Source organism: Nannospalax galili, unplaced genomic scaffold (genome assembly GCF_000622305.1).
Source record: "Nannospalax galili isolate Female #2095 unplaced genomic scaffold, S.galili_v1.0 scaffold1687, whole genome shotgun sequence".
Classification (NCBI taxonomy): Eukaryota; Metazoa; Chordata; class Mammalia; order Rodentia; family Spalacidae; genus Nannospalax; species Nannospalax galili.
The window spans coordinates 57,976-77,942 of record NW_008357037.1 but is presented as its reverse complement, the minus strand read 5'-3'; the positions used below and the strand labels follow the sequence as shown (position 1 = coordinate 77,942).

General features: G+C 44.2%; 4 protein-coding genes across 4 annotated transcripts in view; 2 read left to right on the top strand and 2 right to left on the bottom strand.

Moving 5' to 3' along the window:
- The window catches only part of LOC103751524 (cytochrome P450 2B1-like), a 32,378-nt gene extending 27,149 nt beyond the window's left edge, over positions 1–5,229 (top strand). Inside the window, exons 5-6 of the mRNA XM_017794839.2 lie at positions 2,409–2,550; positions 5,006–5,229. Coding sequence (XP_017650328.1) covers positions 2,409–2,550; positions 5,006–5,187 — 324 coding nt within the window. The 3' untranslated portion in view covers positions 5,188–5,229. The remainder of the gene's footprint in view (positions 1–2,408; positions 2,551–5,005) is intronic.
- Positions 5,230–7,106: 1,877 nt separating this feature from the next.
- LOC115067925 (cytochrome P450 2B11-like) lies at positions 7,107–8,344 on the bottom strand. The gene is made up of 3 exons (XM_029557125.1): positions 8,332–8,344; positions 7,319–7,510; positions 7,107–7,234 (listed from the first exon to the last, which is right to left on the bottom strand). The coding sequence occupies exons 1-3, from the start codon at positions 8,342–8,344 to the stop codon at positions 7,107–7,109; spliced, it is 333 nt and encodes a 110-aa protein (XP_029412985.1).
- Positions 8,345–8,406: 62 nt separating this feature from the next.
- On the bottom strand, positions 8,407–15,369 carry LOC103751523 (cytochrome P450 2B1-like). The gene is made up of 5 exons (XM_008855019.2): positions 15,346–15,369; positions 14,346–14,487; positions 11,154–11,341; positions 10,803–10,944; positions 8,407–8,944 (listed from the first exon to the last, which is right to left on the bottom strand). The coding sequence occupies exons 1-5, from the start codon at positions 15,367–15,369 to the stop codon at positions 8,763–8,765; spliced, it is 678 nt and encodes a 225-aa protein (XP_008853241.1). The 3' UTR covers positions 8,407–8,762.
- A 596-nt stretch (positions 15,370–15,965) lies between these two features.
- LOC103751522 (THAP domain-containing protein 2-like) lies at positions 15,966–18,639 on the top strand. Its single transcript, XM_029557124.1, is given in 1 exon segment — positions 15,966–18,639. A coding segment is annotated over 1 exon segment (678 nt). The 3' UTR covers positions 16,644–18,639.
- The last annotated feature ends 1,328 nt before the right edge of the window (positions 18,640–19,967 follow it).

Genomic DNA, 19,967 nt, shown 5'->3' with positions numbered 1-19,967 from the left:
TTTCTTACTCCCTTTTGGATGCAGAGGTTGGTGTGGATGAGAGAGTCAACACTGGCTTTTTATTTCTGGAGGTCTGCCGGCTTTGGTCTAGCTCCAAACTAAGCCAGTCATATTGTTGGGTGAATGAACACTCTGTTAACCTGTTCTTCCATTGTTTTCTCCCATCACGTAAAGATTGGTCCGTCTATTCATACATCCATCCATGCATCCCTCCATCCCTCCATATTCCCTCCCATCATCTAGACATCCACCCACGTATTCATCTTTTCTCTTTGGTTATACTTTCCTTTTGGGTGTTTAAGACCATACAGTTGGCCCAAATAAATCAATTTATTTTTACATGTAAAATCAGTTGAGGATCTGAACCTCAGGGGTCACATGGACTTGGGAGGAACTCCTGGCTCCTTTATTTTACCAGTTCCATCTATGTGACCTACCCACCTATCATCAATCCATCTATTTACCTGTTCATTTATATGTACCCATTCATCTAACCATCAGTCCAACCAAACCCAATGATACATCCTGTCCACCCACCCGCTCATCCATCCACTCAACAATCTAATCATTCACTGACCAATTAATTTGTGCACTTATTGATCCTTTAATCATCAAGGAGATATATTTCCTTCATTTATTTTGGTTATTCAACTCATGAGTTTATTCTTTGATCAGTGGTGGTTGAATGAATTGATTGCCATTGATTCACTGGTTCATGAATACATGCATTTATCCTACTATAACAAGTTTTATTCTTCAAACCTTCCACCAACTGTTTATCATGTCCATCCTTGAATTTTCCAGCTATTCCTCCAATTATCCATTTAATTTAATTCATTCATCCATCTGTGATTCTTTTTTTTGAAGCAGGGTTTTCCTATAGTCCCAATAGTCCTGGAACTTACACATTTACAGGACATTTTGAGAGATGTTCCATGGTCCCATGGCACTTGGTCAACATTGGAGGGTAAGGGACAAAAACTGTCCTTTAAGTCCATCTGACCATATTAGTATAGGCCTTAAAGAAGGCTGTTAAACATCCAGTAAGGTTACATTTAATTTAATTCATTCATCCATCTGTGATTCTTTTTTTTGAAGCAGGGTTTTCCTATAGTCCCAATAGTCCTGGAACTTACTATGTAGACCAGGCTGCCCTCGAACTCACAAAGATTCACCTGCCTCTGCCATCCCAAGTGCTGGGATTAAAGCCATGCACTACCAGGTCTGGCCTATTTATGTATATTTAATATGTATCAGTATTTTGCTTGCATATGTATATATATATATGTGTATATATATATATCATGTTGTGCAATGCCCTGAGACACCGGAAGAGAATGTTGGATTTCCTGGAACTGGAATTTCAAACTGTTGTTACCCCCTGTGTGGGTGCTGGGAACCGAATCAGGTCCTCTGCCAGAGCAGCCAGTGCTCTTAACTGCTGAGCCATCACTCTAGTCTCAAGAAGAACTTTGAATGCAGTCTTAAGCACAGGCACTGAAAGACAGATGTTATAAAACAGGACAGTTGTAGGTGACCGGGAGTGGGCTGCAATGTTCTCAGGAGAGTCGCCTTGCTGTGTGTTCTTCTTGAGTTATTGGTTCCCAGTCACTGCAGAGGCGGGAAGGGAGCAAAAGGCACAGAGACTAAAAAGAAAGACAGGATGTGGGTGACACAGAGAGGGCGGATGTCAAGATAGAGAGGGAAGGATCAACATGAAGAAAATACAAGGGGAAGGGGAGAAGGACAGCAAAGCTAATCCTGGAACCCCACAGAGCCTGGCCATCAGGGGAGGGAGGAAGGAGGCTGACAGATAGTGGAGAGAGCGATCCACTGGCCACTTCTCTGCGCCATTATTGCCAGCAGGCCTTAACTCTTACTAGTCTCAGAGTCAGAATGGGGGCCTGGGAGGAGACATGGCGTGGAGACTGCACAGCTCTACTACTCGGCTCCCAGGGTCTGAAGCCCGGCCCCAGTCATGAGGAGCTGTGTTTCCCTGGTCAAGTTAGCTAACCTCTCTGCCCATCTATAAAATGCGGAGGGAGATGGTATAATGATAGAATTGCATCTTCTTGACAATGCTGTGGGAAAATTAAATAAAACAATACATAAAGAGCTTAGAACGGGGCCTAGGCCATAATACATGCTGGTGGGTATTGGACCTTTCTGCCCTGCTTTGACTAGTGCGTGGTGGGGACAGTCTCACAGAGAGGGCACCAAACTCTTTGGTAGGAGCATCCTCCCTTCTCTAAGTCCCCATTCCAGTCTGTTGGCAGCTTTTCTACAGTCTCCATATTTTATTTATTTACTATTTTGTTTTAATTTTTTATTATTCATTGATTTGCTGTTTTGCATATGGCATCAGGGAATGGTAATATCTTTTTATCCTGTACTTTACTTCTCCTGAGAACACTGAAGTATACCCCCTCCTAAGCTCAGCTCTCCACGACCCACGTTACTTTGAAAAACCAGACACCTTCAACCCTGACCACTTCCTGGATGCCAATGGGGCACTGAAGAAAAATGAAGCTTTTATGCCTTTCTCCATAGGTAAGATGGACCTGTGATTCCTTTCCCAGACACCGGGGAGCAAGTCCATCCTCCAGGACACAGTCACAGTAATACATTTATTGAGTCTATTTCAGTGGTTTGCTTGAATTATCCCATTTCACCCTAGCGATAACAACATGAGGGGCTGGAGAATAAAATAAATCCTGTAAGGAGTACTTTGAAAAGTGTTAAAAAAAATCTCTAAACCAGAGCAAATTAATTTTCTTAAGAAACAACAGCAGCAACACGAAAATAACATTAGGAGCACCGCTATGACCTGGATAGAGTCTTGAAGACGGGGTAGACGTTCTGATTTGTCCTTGGTCCCTGAGGGATGGGGTCAGCCTTGACACACGTGCCTCTGCACTTGACATTCTTTCATCTTAAGAACACAAAACACATTGAGCGTATTTAAAGAAAGAACTCCTCCACGATTTGCGAATATGTTGAAAGTTCAGAGTTACTTCACACAGCAATGTGAGCAGACAGAGCTTATAAACAAAAGTGGGTCTGGGCTTTTTGTAGTTTGGTTGGTGACAGCTCCACTTTGGCCTTACTGGGGCGTGCTGGAGAAGAGGCAGCATAGTGTTTGTTGGCTACTGTGATTGGCTGAGACACTGTTATTTGTTGGCAGAATGTAATCTCAAGTTAGTTTGAAGGTCACTTACCTGTTAAGTTGGGTTAAAATGTGTTATGTAAAGAGTCTGCCTTAAGCCAAATTTTTGAATTTAATAGACTCTACACACTCTGTCCATGAAAACCCCAATGCTCAGATGTCCTGTATTCTGGGAAAAATGAAATCCCCAGAAAAAACTCTCTAGGCTTTTATTTTCTGTGCTAGGACAGAACCCAGGACTTTGCATGTGTTAGGCAAGTTCTCTTCAAAGAGCCAGACCCTGGTGTCTCACTGGTCGATCTAGACAAGGCTCTACTGCTCAGCCGTGGCCCCATCTCCTCAAGGGTGGATTCCACACAGGTGCTCTAGTGCGGATGCAAGCCCCAGCCCCTCCTTGGTAGAGTCTAGGCAAGTGCTCTACTGCTGAGCCGCACCCCAGCCAAGAACTGCCTAGTCTTGAGTGTCATAGTGTCATAGGCTCAGCCCTGTTCTGGCTCTGTCCAATATGATGGTCTCCTCCCTCATTTAATCTTCAGAGTTGGGGACAAGAAGCAGAACGGGATAAAAGTGGATGCTTCCGTTCAATAGTCCTAGCCTAAGTTTAGAGAAAGGTAGAGATGTGGAGAAATAAGGACAGACGTGAAAAGTAGAGAGATGATGAAACGGAAACAAAGACCACAATGAAGGGAGGCACAGAGAGGCGGAGACAGGGTGACCAGGGCGGGAAGAGGCATTTTGTAAGGCTTGGAGCGTGAACATGAGACAATGGAAGAAGGAGGGTGGTGAGGAGGAAGGAGGGGAGGGAGTAAGAAAAGGAGAGAGCAGGACAAGGAAGGGAGAGGGAGAAAAGCAGGATGAAAATGGGCACAACCAGCTGGAGAGATGGCTCAGCAGGTAACAGCACTGGCTGCTCTTGCAGGGGACTCGGTTCAGATCCTGGCACCCACATGGTGGCTAATAATGGTTCTTAACTCTAGTTGGGTGGGATCCAGTGCCCTCTTCTAATGACTGAAGGCATTGCATGCCACAGGTGCACTTACATACAGTGCAGACAAAACATTCATACACATAAAATAAATAAATAAAAATTTAAGAAATAGAGAAAAGGGACCTAAAGACAAAGACATGGCCCCCCCCCCTCCTCCTCTTCTCTCCTCCATTTCTTCCTCTTCCTCCCCCTCTTCTGCCTCCTTTCTTCCACCTCCTCCTCTTCTTCCTCTTCCTCCTCCTCCCCACTCTCTTCCACCTCTTCCTCCTCCTCTCTTCTCCACTTCTTCCTCTTCCTCCTCCTTTCTTCCACCCTCCATTTCTCCTCCTCCTCTTCCTCTTCCCCCTCCACCTCCTCTTCCTCTTCCTCTTCCTCCTCCTCTTCCTCTTCCTCCTCCTCTTCCTCTTCTTCCTCCTCTTCCTCCTCCTCCCCCTCCTCCTCCTCTTCCTCCTCCTCCCCTGCCTCCTCCTCTTCCTCCTTGTTCTCCTCATTGGATTTTGAAGACAGGTTTTTGCTGTATAGTCCAGACTGTACTGAACTCATGATCCTCCTGCCTCAGCTTCCCAAGTGCCAGGAAGACAGCCATGTGCCATAATGTCTGCTCATAGAGGAGTCTCAGTACCATCCAGTGCTCATCTAGGAGTCTGTAAACTGTGAAATGTGAATTTAGAACATCTACTTAATAGTTTGCATTTTTTGAGGATTTTGGAATTTCTTCATCGTCCTCTTGAATCATAAGAATCAAACCCACACACATCCATTGCAATGGGCACAGGTGTCTGGGCTCAGGGATGGCACAGGAAAGAGACTCTATACCTGGGACTCACATGACTCACCCTCTGTGTCCGCAGGGAAGCGCATTTGTCTTGGTGAAGGCATTGCCCGCAATGAACTGTTCCTCTTCTTCACCACCATCCTCCAGAACTTCTCCGTGTCCAGCCCCGTGGCTCCGAAGGACATTGACCTCACTCCCAAGGAGAGTGGAGTGGGCAGAGTACCCCCAACATACCAGATCAGCTTCCTGCCCCGCTGAATGGGCAGAAGGAAGTGGGTCTGTGGAATCCAGAAGTGTTTCAGTTCTGTGAAGAATGGCCCCATCTTCCTGCCTCTGAGAGACCTGCTGAAACCCAGGCCCTAGGCGGCTGCTCACGTCTCCCCATCACACTGCTGCTCCTCCAAGCTCTAGGGTGTGCTCCTCTCCCATACTGATAGAACCAGAGAAAACAACCATGTGCCTGTGTTGGTGGAGACAGAGATCCTGGAGGCCACATCTCCTGATGAACCACTTCTCTCTTGCTTGTAGCAACCACAGTTCCCATCTATCAGCTCCCTGTGCTCCATGGTCTGTGCTAGGGGACTCTGCATATGGTCTAAAGTCTGTGTCTATGGTTGAACCTCAGTTGTATGTTTTTATATAAATGGGTAACACAGTGTGTGATCTTTTACGTCTGATGTCTTTTACTTCATATATATATTTGAGGTTTCTCATGTTGCAGACCGCAGACACACACCATCAACCTGTTTCTTATCATCATCAACCTGCATCTTCTCAGTAAGCAAGAGCCCCCCTGCCCATCCCATGTCCCCTGAGCTGTATGAGCCAACAGAGCTACCTTGGATTCCCTTCTGTTTCTCTTTAAATCTCCCAAATATCACACAATCACTCAAACCCTGACCTCCCTGGTCAACAGAGGATTCATGCCATTTTTGCATGTTACCTATTGGTTGTCATTCCTGGGGATCTTCCTAGAAGGACTTTTAGTAAGAACCTTCCTTTACGTCAATGCCAGCTTTGTGTAGGGCCACCCTGTTTTCTTCTTCACTGCTGTATTGTGAGCACCTGGAGTAGCAGGTGGCCTATACCAGGTGTTCAGAATGTTTGCTGAGGAATAATAAACAAATAAATAAATAAATAAATGACCAAACCAGCTATCACTAAGTCACTCAATATGTACCAGACTTCTATGTCTTTTATATCTCACTTTCTTCTGATTCCAAGGGCAAATCCCCGTCTCCAAGGGGTTCAGGATGGCCCCAATTCTGACTGGAAATGCCTCTTGATCACTCTGTCTTACTACCTTCTACCTGAAAGTGGCTAGAAGCCATCCATTCAGTGGAACCACTTGAAACTCGGTCTCCACACATCACACTGCTGGCCTCTCCGCTCTTCCTTAGGGAACTGTTGTTTGTTTGGCATCGTCACCCTGAAGGTATCTCCAGGCAGCTGGAGGCCAATGGGAAGCCAGCTTTCTGTTGCAGCCCTGAGATATTAAATTTCTACCTGCCACACGAGACCCCCTGCAGCCTTTGGAGAGTTACCAGGAACTTTGTCAAGGTTATTCCTAGCACATTCCCATCCATCAACCAAGAAACAAAAAACAGGCCGGTCAACCTTCAGGAAAATGTGCCGTAGAGAGAGGACGATGGAGCTGTCTGGCTTCCCCCTCTTCATCCCCCTCCTCCTTACCACCTGGGTAGACTGGATCTGGAGTCTCTCTACCTCCAAGGGCCATCTCCTTCCTGGACCCTGGCCTCTGCCTTTGCTGGGGAATATTTTGCAAATTGACACTAATGATTTTCTTAAGCCCTTCCCCCGGGGAAGGGGGAAGGGGGGGCACTAGAAGGGAGATGACATTCTATGTTTTAAAAATCTCCCTCACCTCACAAAAATCTGGAAATAAAATCTTTCTTGTAACTAGTGGTAGAAATATTCACTCCATAAGACCAGGCACAAGGCAGCCTCCACCCCAGGTCCCAGGGTCCCACAGGTCTCACCTTAGGGACACGCTATATCTTCATCATTCAGTTCTCTCTCTCTCTGTCTCTCTCTCTCTCTCTCCTTTCCCTGGACACATCTCTCTCTCTATTAGCCATGTTCTGCATCTCTATGTCCCCGTGTCATTGACCCCTTGCCCAGACCCTAGGGCCCACCCTGGGTTTTCCGCAGCTCTTTTACCAACACTGAGCCTCCTCCTTGATCCTCTCGTCGATGCTCCATTTCCCCATCCCAAAGGCCTTCATGGTGGTCAAACAGAACCTCTTGAGGACTTTCCAAGGTTTTCCATTGGCAAAGATTATGCCTATTTGGGTGGGTGTGGTAGAAAGATTCAGAGGACTCACCCAGTCTTCCCTCCTGCAGTCCCCAGGGCCCATCCCCCCCTCACCAGTTCCCTGGAATATGGGATCAGTGATGGCGATGAACCCTCGCCCAGAGAAAGCCTCAGCCTGATCCACTAGGGCCTCCCGCATCGCCTGGTATCCACAAAGGAATACGACAGTGTGGGGCCCCAGGTAGATTGTGAAGACGTCCCCATATTTCTCCCAAAGCTGCAGAGGCAGAGCCCAGATCTCACCATCTGACCCCAGTGAAGGGGCCTTCCTCTCATACCTGGATCACACCCTCCAGTGTTGCCTGAGCCTCACCAGGAAAGACCCAAACCTTCAACTCTGTGGTTTTACACAAGCCTCCCTCACATTCCTTTCCCAAGGGTCTTGATTGCTGATCTTTTCCCCAGAACCTTCCCAGCTTTGGATTTTATGAATTTCAACGGCCCCCACACCCAAGCTCTCCTCCCTATGCTGCAAAAGCAGGTGCTGGGGTTCAGGATCTAGATGGCCCTTGGAGGTGGAGCGACCCCAGATCTAGACTAGCAAGATGCAAAAATAGCTGGAATCTTCTCCTGAGCAGGGAGGTCAGACTTCGTGTGCTCATTTGATTCCTGGGAGATACAACAGGAAACAGAGGATCTAAGGTGTTTGTGATGGTGTCTGACTGTGCTCCGTAATGTAAAATATCCTCAAAAATATTGTGTGAAGCAAAACACACGGGACACAAAAGACCACACGTTGACCCCATTTATATGAGGCACACAGAGTAACAAGTCCATAGACGGAAACCGGGCCTTGTTTGTTTGTTGTTGCAGGAGTGGGGAAGAGGGGAGTGGGAAGTGACGGCTTAGTAGGTCCAGGGGTGATGCGGGACAGAAACACCCGGAACTGCATAGTTGTAGTTGTACAATACTGTGAATGACACTAAATCGCACACCTTGAAAAACAGTTTTACAGCTGGATGTGGTGGCGTGTGCTTATAGTGCCTGCACTTGGGAATGAGTAAGGAGGATTAGGATGTTAAGGCCATCCTGGGAAACATAGCAACCTTGAGGCCAGCCTGAGCTACCTGACACTGACATCAGACGTAAAAGATCACACACTGTGTTACCCATTTATATAAAAACATACAACTGAGGTTCAACCATAGACACAGACTTTAGACCATATGCAGAGTCCCCTAGCACAGACCATGGAGCACAGGGAGCTGATAGATGGGAACTGTGGTTGCTACAAGCAAGAGAGAAGTGGTTCATCAGGAGATGTGGCCTCCAGGATCTCTGTCTCCACCAACACAGGCACATGGTTGTTTTCTCTGGTTCTATCAGTATGGGAGAGGAGCACACCCTAGAGCTTGGAGGAGCAGCAGTGTGATGGGGAGACGTGAGCAGCCGCCTAGGGCCTGGGTTTCAGCAGGTCTCTCAGAGGCAGGAAGATGGGGCCATTCTTCACAGAACTGAAACACTTCTGGATTCCACAGACCCACTTCCTTCTGCCCATTCAGCGGGGCGGAAAGCTGATCTGGTATGTTGGGGGTACTCTGCCCACTCCACTCTCCTTGGGAGTGAGGTCAATGTCCTTCGGAGCCACGGGGCTGGCCACGGAGAAGTTCTGGAGGGTGGTGGTGAAGAAGAGGAACAGTTCATTGCGGGCAATGCCTTCACCAAGACAAATGCGCTTCCCTGTGGACAGAGGGTGAGTCATGTGAGCCCTAGATTCTCTTTCCTGTACCATCCCTGAGCCCAGACAGCTGTGCCCATTGCAGTGGATGTGTGGTATTCTTAACCAGCAATTCAGGAGAACGATGAAGAAATTTTCAAAACCTCAAAAACAGGTGTAAAACACCAGATGGATGTTCCAAGTTTACATTTAATAGAGTTTGTAGCTTGTGTTAGATTTCTGGTGGGTTCGTTGCACCAGAGAAGGAAGAACCCACTTGGAGTAGCATATGAGAGTGTCCACACATATTTATAACTGGACATCTTTAGTGGTCTTCATGCCTATCATGAGAGCAATAGTGCCCATCTCATAGGGCTGTTGTAAGGGTAAAGTCAATATTTGAGAAGACTGATAGGTTACCACCTGGTTAATATTAAGAATTCTCTATGATCCAGGCATGATGGGACATGCCTACCGCACCTGAGAAAGTGACGATACAGGTGGATCATGAGTTCAAAACAACCTGGGTTATATATCAAGACCCTGTCTTTTAAAATCCAAGGGGGGCGGAGAAGGGAAAATGAGGGGAAAGAGAGGGGAAGGGAAGAGGAAGTAGGAGGAGAGGGAGAAAGGAAGAAAGGAAGGGAGGGGGCAGAGGGAGGGAGAGAGGAAGGGAGCGGGAAGGGAAGGAGGGAGGGAGAGAGGAAGGGAGCGGGAAGGGAAGGAGGGAGGGAGAGAGGAAGGGAGCGGGAAGGGAAGGAGGGAGGGAGAGAGGAAGGGAGCGGGAAGGGAAGGAGGGAGGGAGAGAGGAAGGGAGCGGGAAGGGAAGGAGGGAGGGAGAGAGGAAGGGAGGGGGAAGGGAAGGAGGGAGGGAGAGAGGAAGGGAGGGGAAGGGAAGGAGGGAGGGAGAGAGGAAGGGAGGGGAAACACTCCTATGTGTGTCCTCTGTGTTTGTGTATCTAAATGTGCAGAGAAGTGATTTTAGATCGCTCTCTCGCTCGCTCTCTCTCTCTCTCCCCCCCTCCCTCCTTCTCCTGCCTTTTTGTCTCAGCCTCTTAAACCAAATTAAATTTGACATAAGGCTGCCTCTGTTCATAACAATAACAAACACTAACCTAATTTAGTAAGTAATGAGCTGCAAACTGACTTGAGGTTATAGTGTTCCAGAAATAAACAGGACCTCTGCCAATCATAGCACTCAGCCTGTGCCAGGATGCCAACTATTCATGCATGCTCAAGTAAAGCCAAAGTGGACCTTTAACCAATCAGGCTGTGTCCATATTCCCAGCTCCCCTTTTCTCTATCCATTGCCCATCCACATTGCTGGGCAGCATAACTCTGAACATTATGGCTTCTTTGTTCAAATAACTTCTAATAAATTTGATTTCTCTAACGAATTTTTTGGTCTTTTTGAGACAGGGTCTCCCCATAGCTCCAGCTGGCCCAAAACTCACTAGGTAGACCAGTTTGGCCTCTGTCTCACAGAGATCCGCCTACCTCCGCCTCCTGAGTGCTGGGACTAAGATTTAGCCCAAGAGTCTTGAATGCAAACAGAGACAAGTGTGTCAAATCCTGCCCCACGTCTTGAGTGCTCAAGGGTAAATCCAAATGCCTCCCTCCTCCTGGCAGCCTTCAAGACTCTACCCAGATCACAGCAGTGTTCACAGATGGTGTTTGGTTGTTGCTATTGTTTGTTAAGAAAATTAATTTTCTCAAGTTTAGAATTTTAAACATGTTATTAAGGTCCTCCTTTCAAAGATGCTCCTTTAGTTTCTGGAGTCAGTCCCTGGCGTTAAATGGTTAAATGGGATCCTTACTGTACATGTTGGAGAAAGGATCTGCCCTCTAGAGTCTCAGAAAGGAATCACAGGTCCATCTTACCTATGGAGAAGGGCATAAAAGCTTCATTTTTCTTCAGTGCCCCATTGGTATCCAGAAAGTGGTCAGGATTGAAGGTGTCTGGTTTTTCAAAGTAATGTGGGTCATGGAGAGCTGAGCTTAGGAGGGGGTATACTTCAGTGTTCTGAGAAGTACAGGATAAAAAGATATTACCATTCCCTGATGCCATATGCAAAAACTGAATGAATAATAAATAAATAAATAAATAAATAAATAAATAAATAAAAAAAAAAACAGGGAAACTCTGTAGACAAGCTACCAACAGGCTGGGATGGGGACTTAGGAGAAGGGAGGATGCTTCTACCAAAGAGATGTGGAATCCCATGGTCTCACCTTGTGGAGCAGGTACCCTCGGAATAGAGTGTCCTTGGTGACTTTGTGTGGCACACCAATCGGGAGAAGGTCTGAAAATCTCTGAATCTCTTGGATGACTGCCTCAGTGTATGGCATTTTGGTGCGGTCATCGAGGTTTGGGGGTCGATGTGAGCCAATCACTTGTTCAATCTCCTTTTGGACTTTCTCTGCACAGAGAAGGAGAACAGCGAACCCGCTTCACAGGCATTGCGGCAGTTACAATGTTCTCTGTGATACCATAACCCAGAAAAAGCCCACACAGCAAGGTGGCTCTCCCGGGAAACCTGCAGCCCACTCCTGGCCTCTATGCGTTCGGTGCTCTTTAGGCATCTGTCTCTGAGTGGCCATGCTTAACGCTATATTAGAAGCTCATCCCCATAAGCTCCATAAAGAGAAAGAGAAAAACCAAAGAATGGGTTATTTCATGAGTATCCCTCAGAGCAACAATCTGGAGTGAGGGTTGGAGGTAAAAATTAGTAAGAATTCTCATTCTTTGAAATGTAATAAATGTTACAAATTGCCGTCCCACATTCACAGACGCACACACATAGACACACGGCATGATTTGGCTTGGATTTTTGTACTTAAAACTCCAGGATGAGAACCTAAAGCTAGGTCCTCAGGAATATAATAGCAAAGTAGATCAACTTTATCTACAGCTGCATGCAAAATATGAATACATGGGCCAATGAGATGACTCAGTTGGTAAAGGCACTTTCCATACAAGCCTGGTGACTTGAGTTTAATCCTCAGAACCGGCATAAAGGTAGAAGGAGAAAATAAACTCCACAGAGTTGCCTCTGACCTCCACACATGTGTTGTGGCATGTACGCTCACAATAACAATAAACACTTTCAATTTTTAAAAATGTGGGAACATCTGGGAGTGGTGGTGCAGACCTTTAGTCCCAATACTTGGGAGGCAGAGTCAGGTATATCTCTGTGAGATCGAGGTCAGCCTGGTCTACACAGTGAGTTCCAGGCCAGCTGGGACTATAAGGAGACCCTGTCTCAAAAAGACCAAAAAAAGTGAGCACATAAGTCAATCAAGCAATGATACATTAATTAATTAGTTAATGGGAAGATTGACAAAGGACTCAAATAAACAAAATAATAGATATATGTATTAAATATATCTTCCATTACATTAATCAATTAATAAATCCATAAAGGATTCATAGACAAATACATCAATGAACTCAATCAAGTGAATGTTACATACAGCAGAAGACTGTATGAATGAGTAAGTTAGTGAAGGTATGAGTAAACACAGGAATAACTAGATAGATGGATTGAAAGATAAATAGATCACAGATGGATGAATTATTAAATGCATCGATAAATGGAGGAACAGGTGGACAAATGAAGGACGAACTCAAAGGCCATTTGATGGAAGGATTGAGGAATGAAACCTGTAGGTAGAAGGGTAGATGCATGTGTAAATGAACCAATGAATCAATGAAAAATAATTCATTCGATGATTACTATTCAAAGAATAAAGTAATGAGTTAATTAATCCAAATGAATGAATGAAATATATGTGCTTGAATGAATCATAGATGAATTAATGATTAATCTATGCATGGAGAGATGGATGAAAGTATGGATGAGTGGGTAGATGAATATATGAGTGGGAGAAAGGTACATGAGTGGATGGATGACTACATGGGTGGATGAGTGGCTAAATGGATAGATTGGGCCAGGCACTGTAGTGCACGCCTCTAATCTCAGCACTCAGGAAGCAGAGGCAGCTGGATCTCTGTGGGATTGAGACCAGCCTGATCTACATAGCAAATTCTAGGACAACCAGGCCTACATACTGAGGCCTTGTCTCAAAAAAAATGAATAGATGGATTGATGGATGAATGCATACATAGGTGAGTAGATGAATAGATGGGACGTTGGATGTGTGTATGCATGAATGGATGGATGATGGATGGATGAATGGGTGGTTGTACCAATGGATAGGTGGGTCAGTGGAGGGATAGATGGGTGGATGGATGTATGGATAGACAGATGGGTGGGTGGATGGATAGACAGATGGATGGGTGGGTAAGTGGATGGATGGATAGATGGGTGGGTGGATGGATGGATGGATGGGTGACTGGATGGATGCATGGATGGATGGATGGATGGATGGATGGATGATGGATGGATAGATGGGTGGGTGTATCGATGGATAGGTGGGTGGGTGGATAGATGGGTGGATGGATGTATGGATAGACAGATGGGTAGGTGGATGGATAGATGGGTGGGGTGGGTGGGTAGATGGATGGATGGGTGAATGGATGGATGGATGGATGGATAGCTGGGTTGGTGGGTGGATGGATGGATAGGTGGGTGGATGGATGGATAGGTGGGTGGATGGGTGGATGTATGGATAGACAGATGGGTGGGTGGATGGATAGACAGATGGATGGGTGGGTAGATGGATGGATGGATGGATAGATGGGTGGGTGGATGGATGGATGGATGGATGGATGGATAGATGGGTTGGTGGGTGGATGGATGGATAGGTGGGTGGATGGATGGATAGGTGGGTGGATGTGTGGATGGGTGGATGTATGGATAGACAGATGGGTGGGTGGATGGATAGACAGATGGATGGGTGGGTAGATGGATGGATGGATGGATAGATGGGTGGGTGGATGGATGGGTGAATGGATGGATGGATGGATGGATAGCTGGGTTGGTGGATGGATGGATGGATAGGTGGGTGGATGGGTGGATGGGTGGATGTATGGATAGACAGATGGGTGCGTGGATGGTTAGACAGATGGATGGGTGGGTAGATGGATGGATGGATGGATGGATGATAGATGGGTGGGTGGATGGATGGATGGATGGGTGACTGGATGGATGCATGGACAGATGGATGGATAGGTGGGTGGATGGGTAGATGGGTAGGTGGGTGGGTGGGTGGATGGATGAATGGGTAGGTGGATGGGTGGGTGCATGGGTCAACCTTTAAGTGAGGGGAGAAAACAGTGGAAGAAAAGGTTAGCGGAGTGTTCACTCACCCACCACCAGTAGGGCTGGCTTAGTTTATAACTAGATGAAAGCATGCAGAGCTCCAGAAATAAAGGGCCGATGTCATATCTCTCATCCATGCCCAACCTCTGTAGCCCAGAACGAGTAAGAAAACCCTCCCAGCTGGCTATCTCCAACCTACCTGCAACATGAGGGTATTTGAGCAAGATCAGGAAACTGTAGCGGAGTGTGGTGCTGCTGGTCTCTGTGCCGGCAAAGAAGAGAGACCGCATGGAGATGATGAGGTTCTGGTGGTGGAACTCCGTGTGCCAGCTGGATGTCTCCTGGTTCCGTGTGACAGAGAGACGGGAGGGTCAGAGACTGGATCCTCGCTGCAGGAAGGCACGCACCTTTCTGGCACCGTCCTTTGCTCTTCACACTGTCACATCGCACTTCACATTTCTCTGTCTTCACAGATGAGACCATTCATCTCTGTCTCTTACCCTCTCTTCATTCTTTCTTCATCTGACTCTCTTCCTTTCTGGTACATTTCTTACTTTATGTCTCTTTCTTCTCTATGGGTTTTCTTTATTAAGATGAGTGAGGGAGAGTTTGTCTTCTTTAAGGAGTGACATAGCAAATTCTGGGCCTGCCAGGGCTGCATAGTGAGACCTTGTCTCAAAAGAATGGATAGATGGATGGGTGTATACATTCCTTGTCTCAAAAGTTTGGATAGATGGATGGGTAGATGAACAGATGGGTGGGTAGGAGGACGGGAGGATGGATGGCACCCCAGATGTGCTAGAATTTGTTAGATAGGCTAAACAGGCTTCCATTGTGAACTTACACCAAGGGACATGGAGAACACAGATCTGCCTCTATAAGCCTTAACATATATGACAGAATGCATGAAATCCATTTGGGAGCTATGGGGGGTGCAGATAGGGGAGGGGTCCAAATGTGATTAAGATTTATTGTATGAAATGCACAAAATTCAATAAAAATATATATTGAAAAGAAAAAATTTATTTTTATCTGTATGTATGTATGCATGTGTGTGTCTGCCACAAGTGTAAGCACCCAAGCAGGTCAGAAGAGAGCATCAGGTCCCTGGAGCTGGTATCATGGTGCTTATGAACCAACTGATGTGGGTGCTGGGAACGGAACTCAGGTCCTCTGGAATAGCAGCAAATGTTCCTCACCACTGAACTTCTCTCCAGTCCCATTTTTGTGGGTATTTTTTACATGTTGTCCTTGCACTGTATTTTATCCTCAGCCTCTCTCTCCCTCTCCCTCCCTCCCTCCTTCCATTTCATTGAGATCAACTTTTCTGCTCTAGCCCCTGTTCTGTAAATTTGTTTCAGCAGTCCAGCTTGGTTGTTAGGTAGTGTTTCTGAACTTGTCGGTTGCCTTCCCTTACCCGAGTGAGACATAAGAATATGGATTTGGTGTTTTGGTATTCTGGAGAAAGATGAGATTCAATTTGCCAACCATCAGCATTTTAACCATACCCTGAGCTTTCCTTTGGCATATGCCCCTATTGTCAATCCCTTTAACCAATTATCTTCTTGTTTTGAGGGTCCTGCTCCTTGGATTCATCAAGTTCCCAGCTGGAAACATGTTCACCTTCATTAGCTTAATGTCATGTTCATTCTTGGTTGGCAGGAGGTATTTTTTGATCTTTCCTGGCAGTGACCTCCTGATATTGATGATCCAGCTCCTTGGCACTGCTCATTGGCCCCATCCAGTCCTATAAGCTCCAAATGGAAAGTTACAACCAGACTTGTGACTCCTTACCACCACCACGGACACATTAAAATTAATGGGACACTTAAAAATATTTTATTTATGGCCGACCAATTGTGCCACGGCGGGCTGTGCTGCTGCCTACAACAAGCATATTAACATCAGCTTCCACAGGTTTCCTTTGGATCCTAAAAGAAGAAAAGAATGGATTCGCCTGGTTAGGCGCAAAAATTTCGTGCCAGGAAAACACACTTTTCTCTGTTCAAAGCACTTTGAAGCCTCTTGTTTTGACCTAACAGGACAAACTCGATGACTTAAAATGGATGCTGTCCCAACTATTTTTGAGTTTTGTACCCATATAAAGTCAATGAAACTCAAGTCAAGGAATCTTTTGAAGAAAAACGACAGTTTTACTGCAAGCGGATCATCTAATTTAAAATCAAACAGTAATGAGCAAGTACTACTTGAACACAGTTGTGCTTCTAGGAATCCGATGGAGGCAAAAAAGAGAATAATTAAACTGGAAAAAGAAATAGCAAGCTTAAGAAGAAAAATGAAAACGTGCCTGCAAAAAGAACGCAGAGCAACTCGAAGATGGATCAAAGCCACTTGCTTTGTGAAGAATTTAGAAGCAAATAACATGTTACCTAAGGGCATATCAGAACACCTTTTACCAACGGCCTTAAGCAATCTTCCTTTGGAAGATTTCAAAATTCTTGAAGATCAACAAGATAAAACATTTCCAGTTCTCTAAAATACACCAAGAATATGTGCATTTAAGTTTTTCTTACAAAGAACTTGTTGCCCATCCTGCATTCTTTTCAGAGGTGAAGATCCTTCTGGCAGTCATGACAAAATTGAGTATGTAATAGTTTTACTTGAAGTAGCAGTATTACTATATAACTTACAAAGGCTTAATTATAAAGAAAATTTTTAAAATTTTATGAAATGTGTATTTGAAAATGAACAGAAGTGCCTTACAAGAGAATTATGTCCTTAGAAATTTTCTTAGGAAACTGTTAGCAAGGTTATCCTTTTTTTGAAGCTACTATAAAAGAACAACCAGTGACAAATGGTATGTTTATATTGGGGAAAAAGATCCTTCACCAAAGTTGATATTACTTGCTAAAGAACATACTAAATAGGAGCTAATCGTCTTAAATACAACCTTAAAACTACTGGATTTTATATTAATAAGTATTGGCATTGTAGTTGAAAATTTACAATCTAAAACCTCTTGAGCACATGGCAAGTTCTTTTATTTCAACTTTCTGTATTTTGTTGGCCAGTCAAAGTAAGCTTATCATGGCCTTCCTTATAATAACATTGGATTGTAAAGTAGATTGTAAAATAATTTTAAAGTAATATTTGAATGTGAAGTAACTTTGAGATTCCAAATTAGATAAGGCCTCAGGTACCTCAGTCTGGGAAAACCAGCAAGTTCTGCTCACCTTCTAAGGAAACATAGGGAAAATAATGAAGAACTCAAGATCCAGCCTTTACTTTCATAAAACAGATAAATGTGTACTACTCTTTGTCTTATAATGAAAATACTGAATTTCCAACCCAGCTTGGTGACACACACCTTTAATCCCAGTATTCGGGAGGCAGAGGCCAGTCTGGTCTACATAGTGAGTTACAGGCCACCTGGGGCTACAGGAAGGCCCTGTCTCATAAAGATTTAAAAAAAATAGAAAAGTTTATTTTCATCTTCACAGCTGGTGCACTAAGCCTATTAGACATATCCCCCTTTGCTCCATGTGTTGATAGCAAAACTTTTAAGCTATTATTCTTTTTAACTACTTTCTAAGTGTCTTCTGTATATCAAGAATAACTTTTTCCCCCTTCGTAAATCACAGTATAATTTAATCAGAGAAATACTTAACCATGTTGTATTTTCATAACTTATAAGTTAAATGGAATTAATTTATCAATTTGCACATCACCTTGTTTTTTACTTATTTTTAAGGAGTCACAGAACAACCATAATTCATAATGGAAATAAAATAAAATATAGTTCTCTAAGACAATGTGTGTATCTGTGAATAAAACTATGCAAATACTAATTATTTGTGAAATAGAAGTCTCAAAACTATTCTTATGGTTGCTACTTGCACCATGAAAGGGTCTGCCTTATTTCACTAAATGCTTAATAAGAACCCTTCCTTCAAAAAGCTTTGGTTAAATAATGTAAAAATGTATTAATATAAGTTGTTTAATTCTGCTTCATTTCAAGCTTGTGATATTACCATATGAAAATCATCTATACCTGATCATAAATTACTATAACTCTTTCCTATAAAGAAATGGAATTTTGGTTTTTTACCCGGTTTGGATTTTCTGTCTCTTTTTTCTCCAGTATCAGCACTTTTTTTATTAAGGAATACCTTCCCAGGAAATGCAAAGGTAGGAAAAGTCTTTTAGTTCTCATGAGATACAACAAATATGTTTAAAAATCCTTTTGTAGATGTGATAAACGTTGTTAATAGTATGAATGTAGTCCTTGAATTTGTCACTGTATACTTTTTCCTTAATTTTTTTCAGATACCTTTAGATCATCAGCAAACATACACTGCCTGTACCTACTCAATAACCTAAAGTAAGGTAGGCAACTAATCCTATTAACATAAATTAGATTCTCCAAATAGAGTCTTCCATGTGGTGCACCCCTGTACCCCAAGCACCAAACACTAATCAATGTGGTCCAGTTACAACCTACAGTATTTTCATACCTTAATATATTTTTTTAAATCATCTACTTAGTCTTCATTCATTATTGTGTTACACTTAAGTTTTTTTCAGGGTTCTTTTTGTTGTTGTTTATATGTTTTTGTACTAGAGATTGAATCGAGGACCTCATGCATGCCAAGTAAATACCGAGGTACTGAGCTATATCCTCAGTCCTTTCCATTCATTATTAACTTGACACTGTTGAATAAACAACCCTCAGTAATAGTAATTTTCTGTATATTTTCTCCATGTTATTGTCCTGATAACATGCTCTGAACTTTATTTGAAATTGTTTTATTAAATGTATCTGTCTACCTTAAAACTAGCTTCATGGCTGAACAGATGACCCACATCTGCAATATTAGTAATGAGGAAGAACGTAGAGGGTAGAGATAAGCCAGGCTTAAGAAAACCTAAAAGGAGCCATAATTTTCTGTATATTTTCTCCATGTTATTGTCCTGATAACATGCTCTGAACTTTATTTGAAATTGTTTTATTAAATGTATCTGTCTACCTTAAAACTAGCTTCATGGCTGAACAGATGACCCACATCTGCAATATTAGTAATGAGGAAGAACGTAGAGGGTAGAGATAAGCCAGGCTTAAGAAAACCTAAAAGGAGCCAGGCACTGTGACTCACACCTTTAATCCCAGCACAGAGACTGAGATAGACAGATCTCTGTGAGATTGTGGCCAGTCTGGTCTATATAGTAAGTTCCAGACCCCTGGAGTTACAGAAAGACTCTTTCTGAAAACAAACATAACCCCCAAATCATGTTTTCAGTTTGTTGGTAGATGGTCTTAGCTGATTATATACCATAAAAACTAATCAAGCCTGGGGGCTAGTGAAATGGCTTGGCAGTTAAGAGCTCTTATTGCTCTTCCAGAAAACCAGAGTTCTGTTCCCAGCACCCATGTTGGGTAGCTCAGAACCACCTGTAACTTCAACTCCAGGGGACCTGATACTCTCTTCTGACCTATGTGCACTCACATACATGTGCCCACACATATACTCAGGCACATACATACACATGAATACAAGTAATAAAATCTTTAAAAGAAAAAAACTAATCAAGCCAGGTATGGGGACAAAGTCTCTAATCCCTGTACTTAGAAGGTATAGGCAGAGCCAGGTGTGATGACATATGTCTTTAGTCTCAGCACTCTGGAGGCAGAGGCAGACGGATCTCTTGAGTTCAAGGCCAGCCTGGTCTACATAGTGAGTCCCAGGCTAGCTAAGGCTACAGGAAGACCCTGTCTCAATAAGACAAATAAAAGTCAGCTTTAAAAAAAAAAAGTGTGGCAGAGCACACTCCCACCCAGGAGGCAGTCAGGAAGACCAAGAGA

Excerpts from the sequence above, each read along its gene's own strand:
- LOC103751523 (XM_008855019.2), bottom strand. The coding sequence starts at position 15,369 with ATGGGACTGGAGAGAAGTTCAGTG. Across the intron at positions 10,945-11,153 it reads GAGGGTACCTGCTCCACAAG|AACACTGAAGTATACCCCCT; the intron begins GTGAGACCATGG and ends TGTACTTCTCAG. Across the intron at positions 8,945-10,802 it reads TTTTATGCCCTTCTCCATAG|GGAAGCGCATTTGTCTTGGT; the intron begins GTAAGATGGACC and ends CTCTGTCCACAG.
- LOC115067925 (XM_029557125.1), bottom strand. Across the intron at positions 7,235-7,318 it reads TCCCATATTCCAGGGAACTG|GCATAATCTTTGCCAATGGA; the intron begins GTGAGGGGGGGA and ends CCACCCAAATAG.